The following is a 17,423-nucleotide window of genomic DNA, read 5'->3' as shown; positions in this document are numbered from 1 at the left end:
ATTACACTCTTATCAGGAAAATAAAACCACGGGTAATCAAATAGAATGGACATTCACATAGTGCTAAAAGTTTTAAGATTTTTAAATTAAATTGTGCCATCAGAGCAAGGGATTTGTTTTTAAGCTGGCATTATTTATTAGTTGAAAAAATAAATACTCTTTTCATCGTCTACATTAAATTCAATTGCACGGCAAATTAAAAGTTTTTGTTTTGCATGGTAAAACTTCCCAAATTTAACAATTTCAGCTGTAACTATGTATTTTGATATTCACCATTAACACACAATTATGTGGCGCTAGGTGGCGCTGTACTGTAACATGTGGCCTGTGCTTCGGAAGCGCAGAGCGGCGGAGCTTAGGCTCACCAAGCCCAGCCCCCCACACGTTAAACCGGCCTGGCTCTGCTGCTCACCCGGGAGTAAAGCGCGGCTGTGCCCGAAGGTCCCGACCATTTTACTCACAGTCGGGGTTAAACCGAGCAGTCACCGGGCTGTTTCCCTCTGTGTTTGGGTGATGCTGCTTCTATATGTTACCTTTAGATGTTGTGAGAACAGCATTCGCTAACGGCAGCTGTGCACAAAGGCGACTGTGTCGGCTATCCGTAACTAGCCAGCTAACAACACTAACGAGAGGGACGAGCACATCCCACCGGACTGCCTTGCCTTTATCTCTACTGACTCGCTCCGTGTGATGCTTTTAGCTGCTTTATCGACTCCGTTTCATCCACTGGGACCGTCAGGTGGCTGTTGTCACTGGGACACTGATGAAGGCGGTACAGGAGGCTGTGTTTCACCGTAGGTGGCTGTTCGGCTAGCCTCGGTCTGAGCAGGGATGGTGGCCCAGCCAGCGAATGGAAAGAAGTGAATGCTGGGACCAAGTGGGAATCCTACCTTTAATCTGTCTTACTTTAGCTCTGGTTTGGATAACTACCGGACGGACCTGGCACTCGCTGAGGACGGCTATCATCGCTCACTTGTCGAGGGGATTATTTTGTGCTCACTAAGTGGATTTCGGCCTCTTGTTTAGGACAGTATTGGAGACTCCTTGGAGTGTGTTGGACTTGGAGTGAAACCGCCTCACTTCATCCCAGCACTGTTTCTCTGTCTCGGCTACCGTCCCCCCCGCTTCCACCCTCCGATGTGGAGGGTTCTGTAGCACCGGCAACCAAACCCCCGGCAGCCGGACATGCTGAAGTGTATCCCGCTGTGGCGCTGCAACCGCCACGTTGAGTCGGTGGACAAGCGGCACTGCAACCTGCAGACGGTCCCCGATGAGATCTACCGCTACAGCCGCAGCTTGGAGGAGCTTCTCCTCGATGCCAACCAACTCAAAGAGCTACCAAAGGTATGTTTGCCCTGTTGTGGTGTCTATTCTCCTCATACATGTGGACTCGTGACAAACTCACAATAAAGTAGGTGTTATCCACCTGTTTGGGAAGCAAAGTTCACCTGCCAGTAGGGCTGGGCGATAGGGACCAAAATTCGTATCTCGATATTTTTTTCTTCAAATGGCAATATACGATATAAATCCCGATATTTTTTATTCAAATAAAGTCTGACCACAAACACAATTCAGGGTTAAATTTGCTGATTCAGAATAGAATAGAAGCTTTTATTGTCATTGTAAAACATGCAACGAAATGAAGGTGCTCTCCAAGAATGAGAAATGAGGAATGATATGACACACAAATAAAATATTGGACAAATTAATATAAATATATAATACTACTTGGCACACTATATACATTACCATTAGGGCTGAACAATTTTGGAAAATAATCTAATTGCGATTTTTTTTTCTTCCTTAATATTGTATTGCGATTTAATATGCTATTATTTTTTCAAGGGCATCTTGTCATGTATTTTCCAATGAACACAAGAAATACATCAATCTGTTTCATAATAAACAATTTCAGATGTATTTAAACTTTAAATAAATAAAAAAAAATGTGATTGTTAAAGCACAGATTACAACAATAAAGTAAACAAATCTGTGGCTTTACCTCTTTAACATATCTAACTAACGTCACGTTTCATGAAACATGTAAACATGTGGACTGCACTTCTTAAACACTCTCTGAACTTAACAGGACAGGACAAGAAAAACAAAACAAAAATAATAGCCTTTGTGGTTAGAAAATTGCATTTTATGATATAGTTATAATACCGCAAATGCAATTAATTTTTCAGCCTTAATTACCATAATCCCCAGTATAAAATATATACTGACCTGTTGGTCAGATAAATAAATATGGCACAGATAGTTGATTACACACAGATAGGATTTGTGAATGCACATAAAGTTTAAGTAATTTGAGAAAGATGGTTATTTTTTTGTTCTGGGTTCTCATTGCCCAAACCAAGCTATACAAATATATCAATATAGTTGATATTGTAATTTCCTATATCGCCAAAATAGAAAATTCGATACATCTTGAGTCTCAAGCCCTACCTGCCAGGTGACTCAAGCTCGCATGACAGAAGCTCACAAACAAGCTTTAAGAAGCTCACAAACAAGTATAATATGAAAAGTTTGACATCCGTTGTGTGAAATCTAGTAAACATCCATCGGGTTAAACCCTCACTAAAAGTAGCACAACATGTTGCCAGCTGTGAAGGCCTCAATGACCAGTTGGAGTGGCTCCACTATGGGAACTAAGGCATGCAAGGAATGACTCGGAAAAGCTGTCCACACCCACAGGCACACGACACCTAACCTACTATTTGAAATATGAAAAAAAAAACTGCATAGGTTTATTTTAGGATAAGCAAAAAATGTCTTTGGCCTGCTTTCCATTAAGTCTGCTGGTTTACTCCCAGTTAGTTGGTTGGTATAATGCTGTATCTGCTTTTAGAACAACTCAGTACTGGCTGTGTGTGTGACTATGAAGAAGGTTTCCATGGAAAGACTGGTTATTTGTCCTTCACATTTCAATGCTGTGATGAAAGGGAGAAGAGGCCCATTCACTTAAAAGGTCCGTTAACTCAAGGTCAACAGGGGGTGAAATGTTGGCCCTAGACCACCTGTTACCTTCTGGGAATCATGAATAATTCTACTCTTTTGGAAGAGAAATGCTCCAGTCAGGGAACAAAACAACACACCACCATACTTACATCTTCTCTTGTGTGAGAAAGAACCAAGTATAGCCACAGTTTCCTTCCTCTATGAACAAACTAAGATCTGCTGTGTTTTTGGAGGCCATACCGTCCACACTGCTTTCCCATCAACTCTGAATAAGTTGGACGTGTCGTGCAGCAGCACACAGTCTTGTTCTTCTCAAGCCCCGGCTGACAGATCCTTAAATGCTCCAACACGAGTTGTGCGCCGCCAACACACTCTTCCTGTGTGGTGCAACTTTTAACGACACAATAATGTGTCCTGATAGTCTCGTGTGGTCTGAGAAAAGACACGTATTAAAGCATTGATGGTGGTGTGAGTCAGTGGAGCTTCAGCGAGGGGGCAGAGAGAGGTCAGACCCCTGCAGGATTTAAAACAAGAACTGTCTGTGATGGATGGTATTACTGTCAGGATCTTACACAACTAAGGGTGTTATTGCCTAATATCTATGCATGTTTGTGTTTCCCAATGTGTTTGAGATGGAGATCAAACTGGAGATTAACTGCCAGTTCTGCTTGTCTTATCAGCTCTTATGAAAATATTTTTTCCTGAACGTATGCAATGCACATGAATGGAAAAATAATGTTCAATGCTACCCTGCTTAACAGCATGTTGTGATGTCATAGTACAGCAGCTTTTCTTTTGAAATACAAGGTTTTCACTTGAAAGAAAAAAACAGTATGTTGTGCTATACATTCTATGAATGTCACCCTAGAGTGTAGTTCAGAGATGGGCAACTGGCGGCCCGGGGGCCACATGTTGCCCTTGCTCTAATTTTGAGCGGCCCCAAAAGCAAAAGCACACAATGAGTTAAAAACACATACAAAGTTACGAAAATATACACTGGACAACATAAATACACAAAATGACTCCAAAAATACACAATAACAAAAAAAATACCTTTGAGAGAAAAATTACAAAATTACAAAAACCCAGAAAACTAATGCACAAAAAAAATTCTCCAAAATGACAACACAAATACACAAATGAGCTCATAACACACAAAACAACAAAAAACAAACAAAATAATAGGAACATATGCTAAATGACTTCAAAAACACACATTAAACGACAGTAAAAACACCCAAGTCAACAACAGGAAGTGCGAAATGAGAAAAAAAATACACAAAAGCACCACAAAAATTGAAACCTAACAATACGTTACACCAAAAACACATGAAATGGAAACGCAAATGTATTGTTCTTCCCTGTATTCATACTCAGATTGGTCTTTATTCCAAATGCTGACATGAGTGTTGATCATGTGGCTCTCAAATCAGAAAATCCCTTTTTTGTTTCCTCGATGTGATAAAAGTTGCCCACCTCTGGTGTAGATGATCAATATGTGCTACAAATGTAGAGTACCTAAACAACCCTTTTTAAGAGATGAAACTAAAACGTGCTCATCACATCTAAGTGTTGCCTGTGTGTGCACAGTAAAGCCCTAGTCTACTGTAGCTGTAATTAGTGAGTCGCTTTTGTGGGGGCTTTACATCGTGAGCAGACGGAGATTTAGAACTCCTGACTGTTTCAGAAGTTTGATGTAGGCACTGCTTTTATCCCGGTTGCATTGGCAATTTAGAGACCTTTGATAGTAACAGCTTGTGTAGAATTCCCTGCATACCTCATACGGTTTTAGATGTTAGAGCTGTATTGTGACTGTGATTGAACAAAAACTAAGCACAATCAGTAGGTAATGGGCTCAATGTTCTATAAATGATCTGTCTGTGAGTGAGTCATTATGATCTTTGAGACCCAAAGCTTTTTGGATTTTTCTTAATAGATCATTTTGTCTCATATCATTAGCCACTGACGGAGTTCTGAGGTTGAATTTTTGCTGCTTTTCCAATGTAAACCCCACCTCAAAGATCATGTTAAGAAAAAAGGAATTATCTGTTTAGCCATTCTCAAGTCTCATGACAGGATACAAAGAGCTGCATTCACCAGGCTGGATTTACCTTCTCTTCCTTCCCTCCGGATCCAGTGTCATAGCTCTTTGTGTTCCCTGAAACTGGATTACATGACGTGCATGCGTGTATCAGAGGTCAAATGATCATTTTTAATGGTCTCCTGTGGCTCTGGTACATGTGCAGAAAAACATAAGGATGGTCATTTCATTTTTTGGGAGGAAACTGGTGGCATTTATTTTTAAACTCATCAAATCTACCTGTTTTTGTCCTGTCCACTCTATTGTTGTCCTGCATGGGCGTGCCTCTGTCCAACAGGTTTCAGCTATGTTGCTCATGATATTACCTCAAAGGAACTACTTTGTTGTTAAATCTAACCTTTTTTTTGTTTCCTCAAGAAAGACAAGGTTTCATCCAACAAGTATCCCCCAATGCTTTGGCCTATTACACTTTTAGATTAAGTAGGACAATTGGATTTATAGATAAACTTGTAAAAAAAAAAAAACACCATGAAGGAAAAGGAAGAGTGATTGTGCAACCGTTTTAATCCTCAGTTGTTAGCACTGCCCCCTGTGCGCTAACAGATCTGTGGCTAAAGGGCAGATTATGCCTTCACTCGGCCATGAAAACGCCCCTCGATGCCACAACTCTGACCCCACACACACAGCCTGCTGCACTGCTCTGTGAGGTTTCCTCTGGGATTGAAAAGAAAAAGCACTTAGATTTTTATCAGTGCATTTATATACTCCAAAAAAAAAGGCACAATAGCCTGTCCCTCGCGTGTGTTCAGGCCTGGGTCAGGCAAAAGCCCCAATTGGAACCTTCACTTCACACAGGCTAAGATTGGTCTATTGTTTACACAAGTCAAGTGTGCAATATACTTATTATAACATGCCTGAGTTCTTCTGTTTGATTTAGTAGCAGACATTCATCAGTGAACTTTTTCAGTAGTACAACAGAATTGAGTTTCAATTGAGTTATTTAAAGGCACACGTGGACTTTTTGACCTAAAGATTTGACCCATATGAGTTATTTTAAATGATTCCTTGGCCAGTATACAGCGCTTGACAGTATCAATGCTGCGAGTGGGGCTTCCCTCTTGAAATACCAACTATGTAAGTTTGGAGGAGACTTTCACCAGATCACGTGACCTGGAGAATGCCTGGAGAACGTTTCACTTTACGGCAGTCACGTGACCACAAGCTCAGATATATATAGTTTCCTCGTGACGTCACAACATACGGGCATTTCCCGACTTGGCGCCATTGCTGTGGGCAGCTGAAATGAGTTTAGCCTTTGTTTACAGCCAAAAGAACAATATGGTAGTTTCGTGTTGGGTTAATGGTGCACTAATCACCGTGATAGTTCAGTTAAACATGGATTTTTTTAGTAAGGGAAGTCGGCAAGTCAGATACGTAACTTCGGGATAAGGATTGGCTCTCAGGGCTGGGCTCGCGCCGCGGCCAAAGTCTATGAGCTGGAGAAGCAGCCGCCACCGCCGCACTCTTCTCTCCGTCACCGGAGACTCAGTGCTCGACCCGCCTCACCGCGATTCCCCCCTACTTCCTGTTCTTGTCGCCGGGGTTTGGAAGGGACAGGCAAGGCCAGGAAGTAGGGGGAAGCTCCACCGACGCGGCAAGGAAGGCACGAGCCCAGCCCCACTTCGCACCCTAGCCCTTAGAGCCAATCCTTATCCCTAAGTTACAGGTCAACTACTGTCTGCATAAACAATCTAAAGATTAGGGAATCTGGCCCGACTGACTGATTGTTGATTTTTGCAACAGTGCTTAGGCGCTTGTGGCCACTAGGGGCGCTTGCGTGAAAGTTACTGGTCTGGCGCCCCTAGTGGCTAAAAGTTATACAGTGTGCCTTTAAGTAGTACAGTATCAATACACATAATGTGTGTAGTATCTAAACATGTACTGTCATTATTTCGTATAGTTACCTGATTGTAAGGCTGCACGATTAATTGATATTAAATCAAAATTTTGTTATTTATTGAGGTGGATTTTTAAGAAGTCAAAATCGGAAAATTGACTTTCCCGTTTTAATCACGTGTAATCACGGAACAAGTCTATCCCCCCTGGTCTTCTTTGAGCTGCGCTCCTCCAGGCCACCGTAGTAATTAGCCAAGCGGAGAAATCAAATAATCATGGTGTCAGCTGAGAGTAAACATGAATCTTCTGAGGGATTCATTTTTGGTTGGACAGGTGGTTTATTTTATCAATCCCACAGAGGATTTAGCATTCTTTGTTAAAGCTTTGCAGTTGCACTTTATTCCCAATAAGGACATTTTGTTTTCAATTAAAAAATAGTCTTTGCAAGAATTAAATCTAGTGTCTTTGATTTTTTTTTTCCCTTTAAAAAAATAAATAATCAAAATTTTAATTTTCAAAGTAAAAAATCAGGATTTTGTTTTGAACTAAAATCGTGAAGCCTTGCCTGATTGTTTATTTCTTAATTTTTTTTTTACTGTCAAATGAAAGGATAGTATTGTTATATTTTAACCAACTACACACGCCCTTTAGCAAAAGTATTTGTAACTCAGCATAGATGTGTTTTTCAGGGTATACATTTGTAAAAGAGAGCTTGCAGTTTGCCGTGAGTTTGAGATGCATCCCTAGGTTTCTGGTGACCACCAACTAAAGTCCCTGCTTGGCTCCTCCTACCAGTGTAAATTGCACCTGTCACTGGCCACTCGGGGCTGAATCTCTTTAAACGTCTGGCTTTTCCCTGCATCGATGGCGTTCACTGCAGACATTACCATGCTTCTTTAGGTGTAAAAGATTCTATAATGGGCAAATCTAAAGGTATATCTCAGACTGGTAAAAGTCTGAACATTTTTTGTTATCATCCTATTATGAATAAAATTAAGCAACCTGGAGTTTTTGATGACAACGTACCATCAATGCGAGAGCTCTTTGATGCAAGAGCACATTCAGCAGGTTTCTTTGTCCGAGCTGATGACCAGCTGGTCTCACATCCTGCCCAGCCCCCTTCCCCCAATCTGGTGGGACAGAGGGATAATGGGAGGTGTGTGAGTGAGAGAGGCGGGGAGAGTGAGTGTGTGGTGGCGAGTGAGGGAGGGGTGTATTTTACTTTGGAGGTGGATTAACTAGACGAGGAAATGATCAGGGAACTAAACTGAGCTCGCCTGATCCTTAGTCCTGTGGGACGATTCATCCATTAACCAAGAACGATGTGGTTTGCTCTGATATACTGGTGTGACGTGGACACTGATGGATCTGTGCATAAACCCATCATTTGCTACTAGTGATTAGGGATGAGAATTGATAAGAATTTAGCGGTTCCAATTCCATTATCGATTCGATTCCTTACCAATTCTCTTATTGATTCTCATTGTGTGAGGGAATTAAATAATACAAATGGATTTCTTTGCTTTAACTCTTTATTGTATTATTTTTGTCTCTTTAATTTCCTGCAGGGATATCAGCTCTCTTTTAATCCACCAGGTATAGATTGTTTTCACTGGATAATAATATATACAAAAGCGCAGTATAAAATTGACGAATTACTAATATTATTACAACATATGACACATTTTGGCTACAAACGTTTGAGAATATTTACGGTGCTCAGTTTTCCCTGAGAGCTGCCTGCAGGGACAAGAGGCCATGACACGCTGAGTAGAAGCAAGTGAGGCGGTCACTGACCTTCACCCTGTTTTTATTTCTGCTTTTCACTGCTGAAAAACACACGCACACTGTACAATCCGAGTTGTAGTGAATCACAAACAAGCAGCTCTGTAACTGACAGGTGCTTGTCTATCACATTAGAGTTGATCTGTAAAATCAGAGTCAAATCAAGCTGATAACATCACATTAATAGCTGTTGGGATCAGCCTAGTCTAGTCTCAGTCTTGCTGTGCAACCTCAAATATTAACATGGTAGCGAAGCTCCATGAAAATAAGTGATATGATAGCTGTGATGGTAGTGGCAGGTGTTTAGAAAAAGGGAGAGTTTAATGCTGCAGTATGTGGACAGAGGACAGCTCTGTCAATCACAAACATTGGGTAAACAGAAGTGAAATGTGTGAAGAAGCTTTTTTTTTTTTTCCTCCTCTGGGCCACCGGTGTTTAGAAACACCAGAGGTAAAAGATAAATGACTGCTGGTATCCAGGGGCAAAGGCTTTTGATTTTGAATTCAGATGAGCTGATGATGTGCCCTCCATTTGAGGCAGGGTATATTATAGAAGGATCCAGCAACTTAAATCCGGATAAAGCCAATGACTGTGAGATGTTTTTTTGGCTTTGGCAGAAAGTGTCTCTACTTGAGTGATTATGAAAGCAAATAATAAGGAAGTCCTTGAATTGTGTGTGAATCTTGGAAAAGTGTAAATGACTAACTGTTATCTGTATGAAGTTGTTGTTTCCACATATTGTACAGATTTACAGGAACTAGAACTCCATGGTGTCCTTTGAGACTAATCCGTCAGGGTACTGATGTTCCTGGTCATCCACGGTGACTCTAAAGACAACCAAAAACAAATAAATTCTGCCATTTATCTGCCGACCACACACAGCCATTAAAGGCCTCACTCTGTCACTCTGAAACCTGATAGCTCTAAGAACCAACAAGTCCACGTGTAAGATTTTGGTCTTGTCAATGCCATTATAGCTATTCTAGTTTTAAAAGTGGGAAATTAACAACCGAAAACGTTAAAAATATAGGGTTTTGTAATGTTCATTTTTAGTTAAAAATGGTAATCATCATAATAATAATGAAAATGTTCTTGATTAGAACATCCATCCATCCATTTTCAGACCCCCCGCGACCCTGTTTTGTCAGGGTCACGGGGGTCTGCCGGTGCCAATCTCCGGCTCTCATTGGGTGCTGGGTGGGGGACAGGGCGCCAGTCCATCACAGGGCAACACAGACAGACAACCACTCTCATTCACTCCTATAGGCAATTTAGAGACTCCAGTCAACCTTACAGTCATGTTTTTGGATTGTGGGAGGAAGCCGGAGTACCCGGAGGAAACCCACGCAGCACGGGGAGAACATGCCAACTCCACACAGAAAGGACCCAGAACCTTCTTGCTGTGAGGCAGATGTGCTAACCATTAAGCCACCGTGCACCCCTGATTAGAACATGATACTGAAAATACAAGGGTCAGTCTTGGTCCCACACCAGGTGAGAGATGACCGGAAATGATGATAAACTATAGAAATATATTCATTCAGAAGGCACTAAATACTGTTTCATTCCACTTATTTACAATGGGATTTCTTCAAATGTGTTATCACTTGGGCCAAAAAAGTTTGAGAACCACTGAACTAGTGGACTTAATTAATCTAGGTTTTACCACTCAATACTAATGTAATTAAATCAAAGTCATGGTGATATAAAACTAAAGGTTAACGACCCGGTAAGCATTTGGCTCAAACTGGCTCTTTGTCTGGATACTGAGGCATTAATGGTTGTTTTTTTGCTTAGTTTTTTAACGACAGAACACTTCGCCATTCACTCAGCATCAGTGTTTGGGCCACTCTGATTTTGTTGATGCCTAATGTGGTTTTTGTTGATTCCTTTCTGTTAGGAGTGTCTGTGTGAGCAGGATGTTGGAATAATCAAGTGAGCCCTGGAATGCCCTTGTTCTCTAGCTCTGCTGGACTCGGTTGTTTTACAAACTTAAAGTTGGGCCTTGATAACTGAACAACATAGTGAAAAGTGAAGTTCTAGCTTGTGTTCTTGCTCTTCTACCTTTTTGTTTGTGCCCTCAGATGCTCTGTCTGTATAACTCGGTGCTTTGATAAGAGGTGTAAAGCTGCATGTTTCCTTGTAATCCCATAAAATGCAGTGCCAAGTGGTGGAGGAATGTTAAGCCTAAAACCTTAAGGGTTTTGATAAAGGAGGGCTTGTGATATACTATGTTATTTGATAGCAGTGGCTAGCCGTACGGTTGTCGTATCAATATACCGACGTTCTATCTGTAAACAGCACCCCTCATTGGCCAGTTTAGGTCATGTGATGAGGTCAGTCATTGGCCAGTTTAGGTCACGTGATTAGGTCAGTCATTGGCCAGTGTAGGTCGCGTGATAAGGTCAGTCATTGGCCAGTTTAGGTCATGTGACTAAGACCAAACCTAAGCGTAAACCTAACACTAACCCTCAAAATTGTTGTGATATAGGGTTATAACCTAACCCTCCCTAACCCTAAGACGCTACGTACTTGTACTCCGGTAACCGTTCCAATAGCACCGGGGGTTGTCCTTACGGCAACTGTACAAATAGACACTTTATTTAATGTTTACTGCTGCATTGACAGTGTCAACACCCCTCCTGTAGTATATCTTAATACCCTTCTTGGTGTCTATTGTTACATTTTTTGTTTCCAAAAAGTGTATGTTGATGTCAAAAGCTACGTAGACTAACCCACACTTTTACAGAATCTTTTTTTTTTTTTTACTCTAACAGTAATGAGTGCATTTAAGTACTTATTGATTAAATCTAACATTTCTCCATCATTTATGCCCTTATCGACTGAATAATCGTTCAAAACTCATCTAAATCAATCTGTTGTCTCTTTCTCTTCCCCATTGATCATGCCGTTCATCAGCAGCTATCCCTAAGTAGTATTGTTTCATGTTTGTCATTATGTGCTATCAAACAGCCATGCTGTTATTGGATTATGTGTAGTTCTTAATGCGTAAGGTGCATTATCGTCCCTACTGTCCTGATTTTTACCTTACAGTAAGCCTATTGAGCACACTTCTTTTACCTTATGTCGTTTGCCATCTATGCCTGTGCTACATTAGTGCTGAGTGCTTCCTTTGTTCCCGTTATTTATGTAATAAATTGCAGACATACATTTTAGTGGCTAGAGTTTTTATTGTGCATTTATGCTGCTCCAAGTGGGGTTGAGCATCATTTGAATTTGAACGATTCCGATTCCTCATTTCGATTCCGATCCCTAACTGTTCCCTATTGCGATTCTATTAAGAGGCATGGTTAAAAAAGTTTCCATGTTTTAAATGAGCTAGATCATCAGAGGTCTGTAGCACTCCATGAATTTTAGTTCTATAAACTTTTTGTTTTTTATTAACTTTACTAGGAATTTCATCACAGGGCTGTTTTCAACTAGTATATAAATATGAAATCTATGAACTTGAACATAAATATTATGAATTTTCTTTTTACGAGAGCTTTATTTTTGAAAACTCATTTAGACACATCCTGAGTGTCTGATGCTGCAGGTGCTGATGTGCTAACCTGGTGCACAATATCAAATGTACATTAAAGAACAACTTGTACAACCCAGTCCAGATTAGCAGCTGGTACAGCATAAAATCAGAAACAGTTGCGTGGCACACTGTTCATGTTGTGTGGTAACGCAAGCACTACCGGTGGATTTTTCTTCTGGTCAGCGGGAATAAGAGTAGGAATGGAAATTTAAAAGTTTGAACAATTCCGGGAGAATCAAAAGTTACTCCCGGGACCACTTGATACTCTATGACTAACCTTGGCTCCAGGTATTTTTCTGTTGTATGTCAAACCTTGCTGTTTTGTACATTTTGATTTAATTTCGGTTCTGTTACTTTCCACACGTACAATGCTAAACTGTGTTCATATTAAAAAAATTGTTAGGAAGTCATCAATTATGATTGTACAGGGTCTATTCATGCTCGTGGAACACTGCAATCCACAGAGTATAGCATATTTTAGTTATGATTTTTTTTAACAAGATTTTTTAATAAGACATTGGAAGTAAATGCCAGAATATAACGAAATATTTTGTTTGAATTTTAGATGTATTTGATATTTTTATGTAAAGTGTTTGTGTTTGTAAATTCTGAAATGGTCATGGGTGAGAAAATGTGGGTGATTGTCATTATGAGTTGAACTTGTGACTTGCTCCAGATACAGTTATTAGCATTCAATGTCTTTGGGGATGGCTTGAATTCCCCCAGCAGGTATTGGCAACCGCATTTGTTTAAGGGCAATAATTTAATGCTCCCTCAGGGAGTGATGCTCTTGTCAAATGAAGAATGGTGTGTATCTAACTGGCACTGGCACATACTCTTGTTTTGAAAACATTGAAAGTTTTCCTCAATATACACTGGGGGAAGTTCCTAATTTCTCCAAAATAAGGGGTGGCCTGGAAAATGACTTGAAAGTCGCTGATTGAAAGTATTTGCCTTGGGAAAGAACGAAAATAAATGGGTGGAATGTTAGGTGAGTTCTGGTCTGTCTATGCGAAGTATACCTCCTTTCCCCACAGCTGCGTCAAAGCATAATAGAACGTTTTATATGTAACCTATATGGCTGCCAACTTTGGTCATTTAGTCGACTAATTGGTCGATGCCATCGTGGTCGACCAAGATTTTCATTGGTCGACCAGCAATGGTATCAGTTTCAATACCATTAAAAAAAAAAAAATGCAATGCACTTCTATAGGTGATAAGGATTAAATATCAATATAATGTATTTAATGCCTAAACATGGTTCTATGTCCAGCAACAGCTGTGTAAGTGCGTGCTGCGCTGCAAAAAAAAAGTGTTGCACTTCAGCTGCAGTGTGCTGTCATCAGATCAGAGCAGAGAGGAAACAGAGGAAACAGGCTTGCATCCATCCTTTTTCTGCACAAGAACATGGATTATCCTTATATTTGATATGTGGATTAAGTAAATAGATTCACTGCTGTCTCTGGCGCCGTGGCGCGCACAACACACCTGTGTTTGACGTGTGATTTTTTTCCCACATGTCAAACATGTCATTTGTATGAGGAAAAAAACAAGTTTTAATTGTCGGTTTCGGGTCGGGCACTGATATTATACCTAATGTCTGTCAGACCTGTAGGTTTCACTTCTGCTTTGTCGGGTTCTGGTCAAAGCTTGAATAAGTTTCATAAACGGTCTGTGTTTAACAGCAAATCGGCTCCACAAAATGCAAAAACAAAATATTTGTCTCTTTTTTTCTTTCTCCTCGTCCTCCTCTGCACCTGCTCATTCATTCACCATTTTTTATTATTATTTTTTGGTCGACTAATCACTACGTGTGCCTTAATCTTGGTCAACCAACCATTTCCTTGGTTGACTACAGCCCTAGTAACCTATTTATTTAGAGCAAAGGTATTGTTACTACTTTCTAGAACAAAAATGCTTGGGCCACCCTGTATCAAAGCAATCTGAAGCTGAGAATCGTCTAATTTAGACATGAATAACAGTTATGCACAGTCATGGTTGGCTAATTGTTTTTGAGCCTTAACAATACAAGTCTGACTTAATGTGTGGGGCTGTGCCACTTGACTAGTTGGAGGCCTCCAATAGAGTGGTGCTGATGAGTGAATGTTTGTGTGGATGCAGGACGTCAATGGAGGGCACAGCAGGGTTCTTTGGAGACAATAAGCAGCATGCATGCACAAATATGTCATGCTGGCCATCAATAATATTTTACACAGTAACTGGTCAGTAGAAAATGAGACGGCGTGTGTTCACGTGAGGGCCACACAATTCTTTTAATGTACCATTCTCCACTTCTTTGTTTTTCTTAATGTGTTTTGGCTTCAGTACCCTACTCAATTCCTCTTTTCTCTGTGTGTTAAGTGAGTTCCTTTGCTCACAGCTGAGCCTGTTCTGATGACTGATAACAACACATGTTGATGGACAGGCGTATTCTAACTGGAGGGAATTCATTGTTGTGTGATGCAACTAATTGTGTTGATTTTTCCAAGTTTCCTTTTTTTTTTTAAACCAACAATGGTGCTTTCTAATAATATTTTTCAAAGTGCATTTGGGAAACATTACACATAGCATTCACCCAACATTTGTTTTCTATTGTATTTCTGTTCTGAGTCTAGTTCTATTAAATCTAATGTGTCTATCATACGTCTACCAGATAATCCTGTAACATTTGCCTTAGTTTAGAAGTGGACTGTTGTAACGTTTTTGTAATTACGATAAAGCACAGAATTGCAATGGTGATGTATTGGGATAAAGATTATTTATAAGAATTAGGGGTGCACCGATTGCAGTTTTCTGGCCGATCACAGATTTTTTTTTAAAAAAAAAAAAAATTTTTTAAAGCCTAAAGGCTTGGATACACTGTGTGATTTTTTTTTTTTTGAATCGTTGTACTCAGCTCCAGCTCAAACTGTGCGACTCGGGTGCAGCTCACGATGCATGTTCCCACACTATATACGGACTGACACGATCTGACTGCTCACACTGTACGTTCATACACGACACCTCGGGGTCTTGTTTCCGGAAATGCAACGTACAAATTAGAAGAAGAAGAAGAACCCGGAAGTGGAGAGATACTCGCAAATCTCAGTAAAAAGAGCTTTAAAAAAGAAAAGACGGTGATGTGATGGACCAGGAGCTGGCTGGACAGACATGGGCAGTGCAGTCCGTCAGTTTTACAGCGGTCCGACGGTGTTCGTGCACTGGATTTCAAACATGTTTGATTTCCTTTCGACCATACAATTGCTGATTGGGAGCTGGTCGTTACGTGCTTCCCGTGACCCCATGTATACTACACAATGCACGACACATGATTTAGCTGAGACTCGCACGATCCCACAAAATAGACGCACAAGTCGAAAATTGGCTCAAAATAAGTCAAAAATCGCAGTGTATGCCCGCCTTAACCTGCCGATACCGATTTTGGCCGATCATGATTTTTTTTATAACTGACATCATACACCTTGAATGTTCCAATCCTATTTTGTTGTTAAAGATTGAACAATACCTGTGAAACAATACAAACGTGTTGTTTTAACTAGGGATGTCCCGATACGATACCGATATTGCAGCCTTGCGTATCGGCCGTTATCAGCACAAATCATACATACTTTTATTACTTATTATGTAGTGTGGAATGGTAGAAAAGTCTTGATCAAGTGATGTTAGGTATGAGAAAAACTGACCCATTTATTATTCACCAATTGGTTACATTAATTTTAACCCTCAATATAATATCTACAGTATTCTCCTATTGAATAAATATATATCGGAGATTTTAGATACAGTCCGATCAAATTTGATATTCGTTTTCTGGCTGATATCGAACTCATATCCAATATCAATATTGGATTGGGACACCCCTAGAACAGTGTTTTTTTATCATAAATGTTTACAAGTTTCCTCTCTCTTAACTTAAATTATTAGGGGATACACACAGTATAATTACTACAGCCAGGGAGGTAATATTTTCATCAGGGTTTATTTATTTGTTTGTCTGTACATCAAGTACTTTTGACAAAATCTTAACTAAAGATAGACCTTAAGCCTTGGGAGATAACATCACATTTTAGATCAAATTAAAGGTTTTTGTAAAAAAAAAAAAAAAAAAAAAAAGGTGGTAGGAACAAATATTGTCTATCATAAATGATGAAAATGAAATATGCCATAGTGGTAATGAATCCTAATAGTGGAAATAGTTTCTTATTAAGTAATTATTATGTTTTAATAATCACAATACAAAAACAAATGTCAACCTTCAACATAAAAAAATAAACATCACATTATTTAAATAAACTATAAATTATTACGTCACCCACATGAAGTCCAACAATATGGCTTCATCTTCCCCAAATGCGTGCGGGCTCACACGTCCAGGAGATGAGATGAGTTCAAGTTGTGATGAGTTACTTCATGTGGTTGTGTATTATTGTTTTCTATCAGTTATTATGTTGTCACTCTTCCTGTCACAGTCAGTACTGTTGATGCCTTCTTGTACATGTGGTGATGGTAAAGCTGTCACATCACTTTGGACTTTTTTCATGGACAAACAAAGCAAACAGTTTCCGCCTGCTACTGTGACAGAAAAACTAAACAAAAATGTTTGCTTTTCACAATGAATTTATAAACCAGCCACGTCTGGAACAAGTCTGTGTGAGACTTCAGGGAAAAAAGGCATTAGATAAGATTCCCTGAACATGTCCACAATCTTCCAGAAATGATTTTCTCCTTACTTTTAGATCAACTTTTACTATTAACCAAAAATGAAAGCCCCATACTCTTATCTTTCCCTTAATGTACAATCTTTGTTTAAATTGTGAGTCATTTTGGGTGACAGAGGCTCTGGTGTTCTCTGTGTAACCAAACAACTCAGTGTAGCTGTGTTTGCACTACAGCATGTGATTTCCAAGGAAATACAGGCATGTCTGGAATCTCCAGTAGTTTTCTTTGCCTACTCCTTTCTCTCTGTCACACACACACACACACACACACACACACACACACACACACACACACACACACACACACACACACACACACACACACACACACACACACACACACACGCATGCACACGCCCCTTGAACTTTGCTAATTTCCCTTTCCAGTTGGAAAAGCTCCTACAACAACTCTTAATATTAAGGCATGCCATATAGCATATGCTCCTATTGCCTTGTTAAAATTCCCAATTTGAAA

General features: G+C 40.0%; 1 protein-coding gene across 20 annotated transcripts in view; it reads left to right on the top strand.

The window, feature by feature from the left end:
* Window positions 1-373: 373 nt before the first annotated feature.
* scrib (scribble planar cell polarity protein) overlaps window positions 374-17,423 on the top strand; it is a 79,948-nt gene continuing 62,898 nt past the window's right edge. For 11 of the 20 annotated variants that reach the window (XM_028433863.1, XM_028433862.1, XM_028433877.1 and 8 more), the window contains exon 1: window positions 375-1,344. In XM_028433863.1, the coding sequence (XP_028289664.1) occupies window positions 1,186-1,344 (159 nt within the window). In that variant the 5' untranslated portion in view covers window positions 375-1,185. Of the gene's footprint in view, window positions 1,345-17,423 lie in introns of all 20 variants that reach the window. The other 9 variants (XM_028433879.1, XM_028433876.1, XM_028433878.1 and 6 more) reach the window with 2 other exon arrangements.

The sequence above is a fragment of the Gouania willdenowi genome, chromosome 20, assembly GCF_900634775.1.
Source record: "Gouania willdenowi chromosome 20, fGouWil2.1, whole genome shotgun sequence".
NCBI lineage: Eukaryota > Metazoa > Chordata > Actinopteri > Blenniiformes > Gobiesocidae > Gouania > Gouania willdenowi.
Note: the sequence above shows the minus strand (reverse complement) of the source record. Positions and strands in the feature narration are given on the sequence as shown.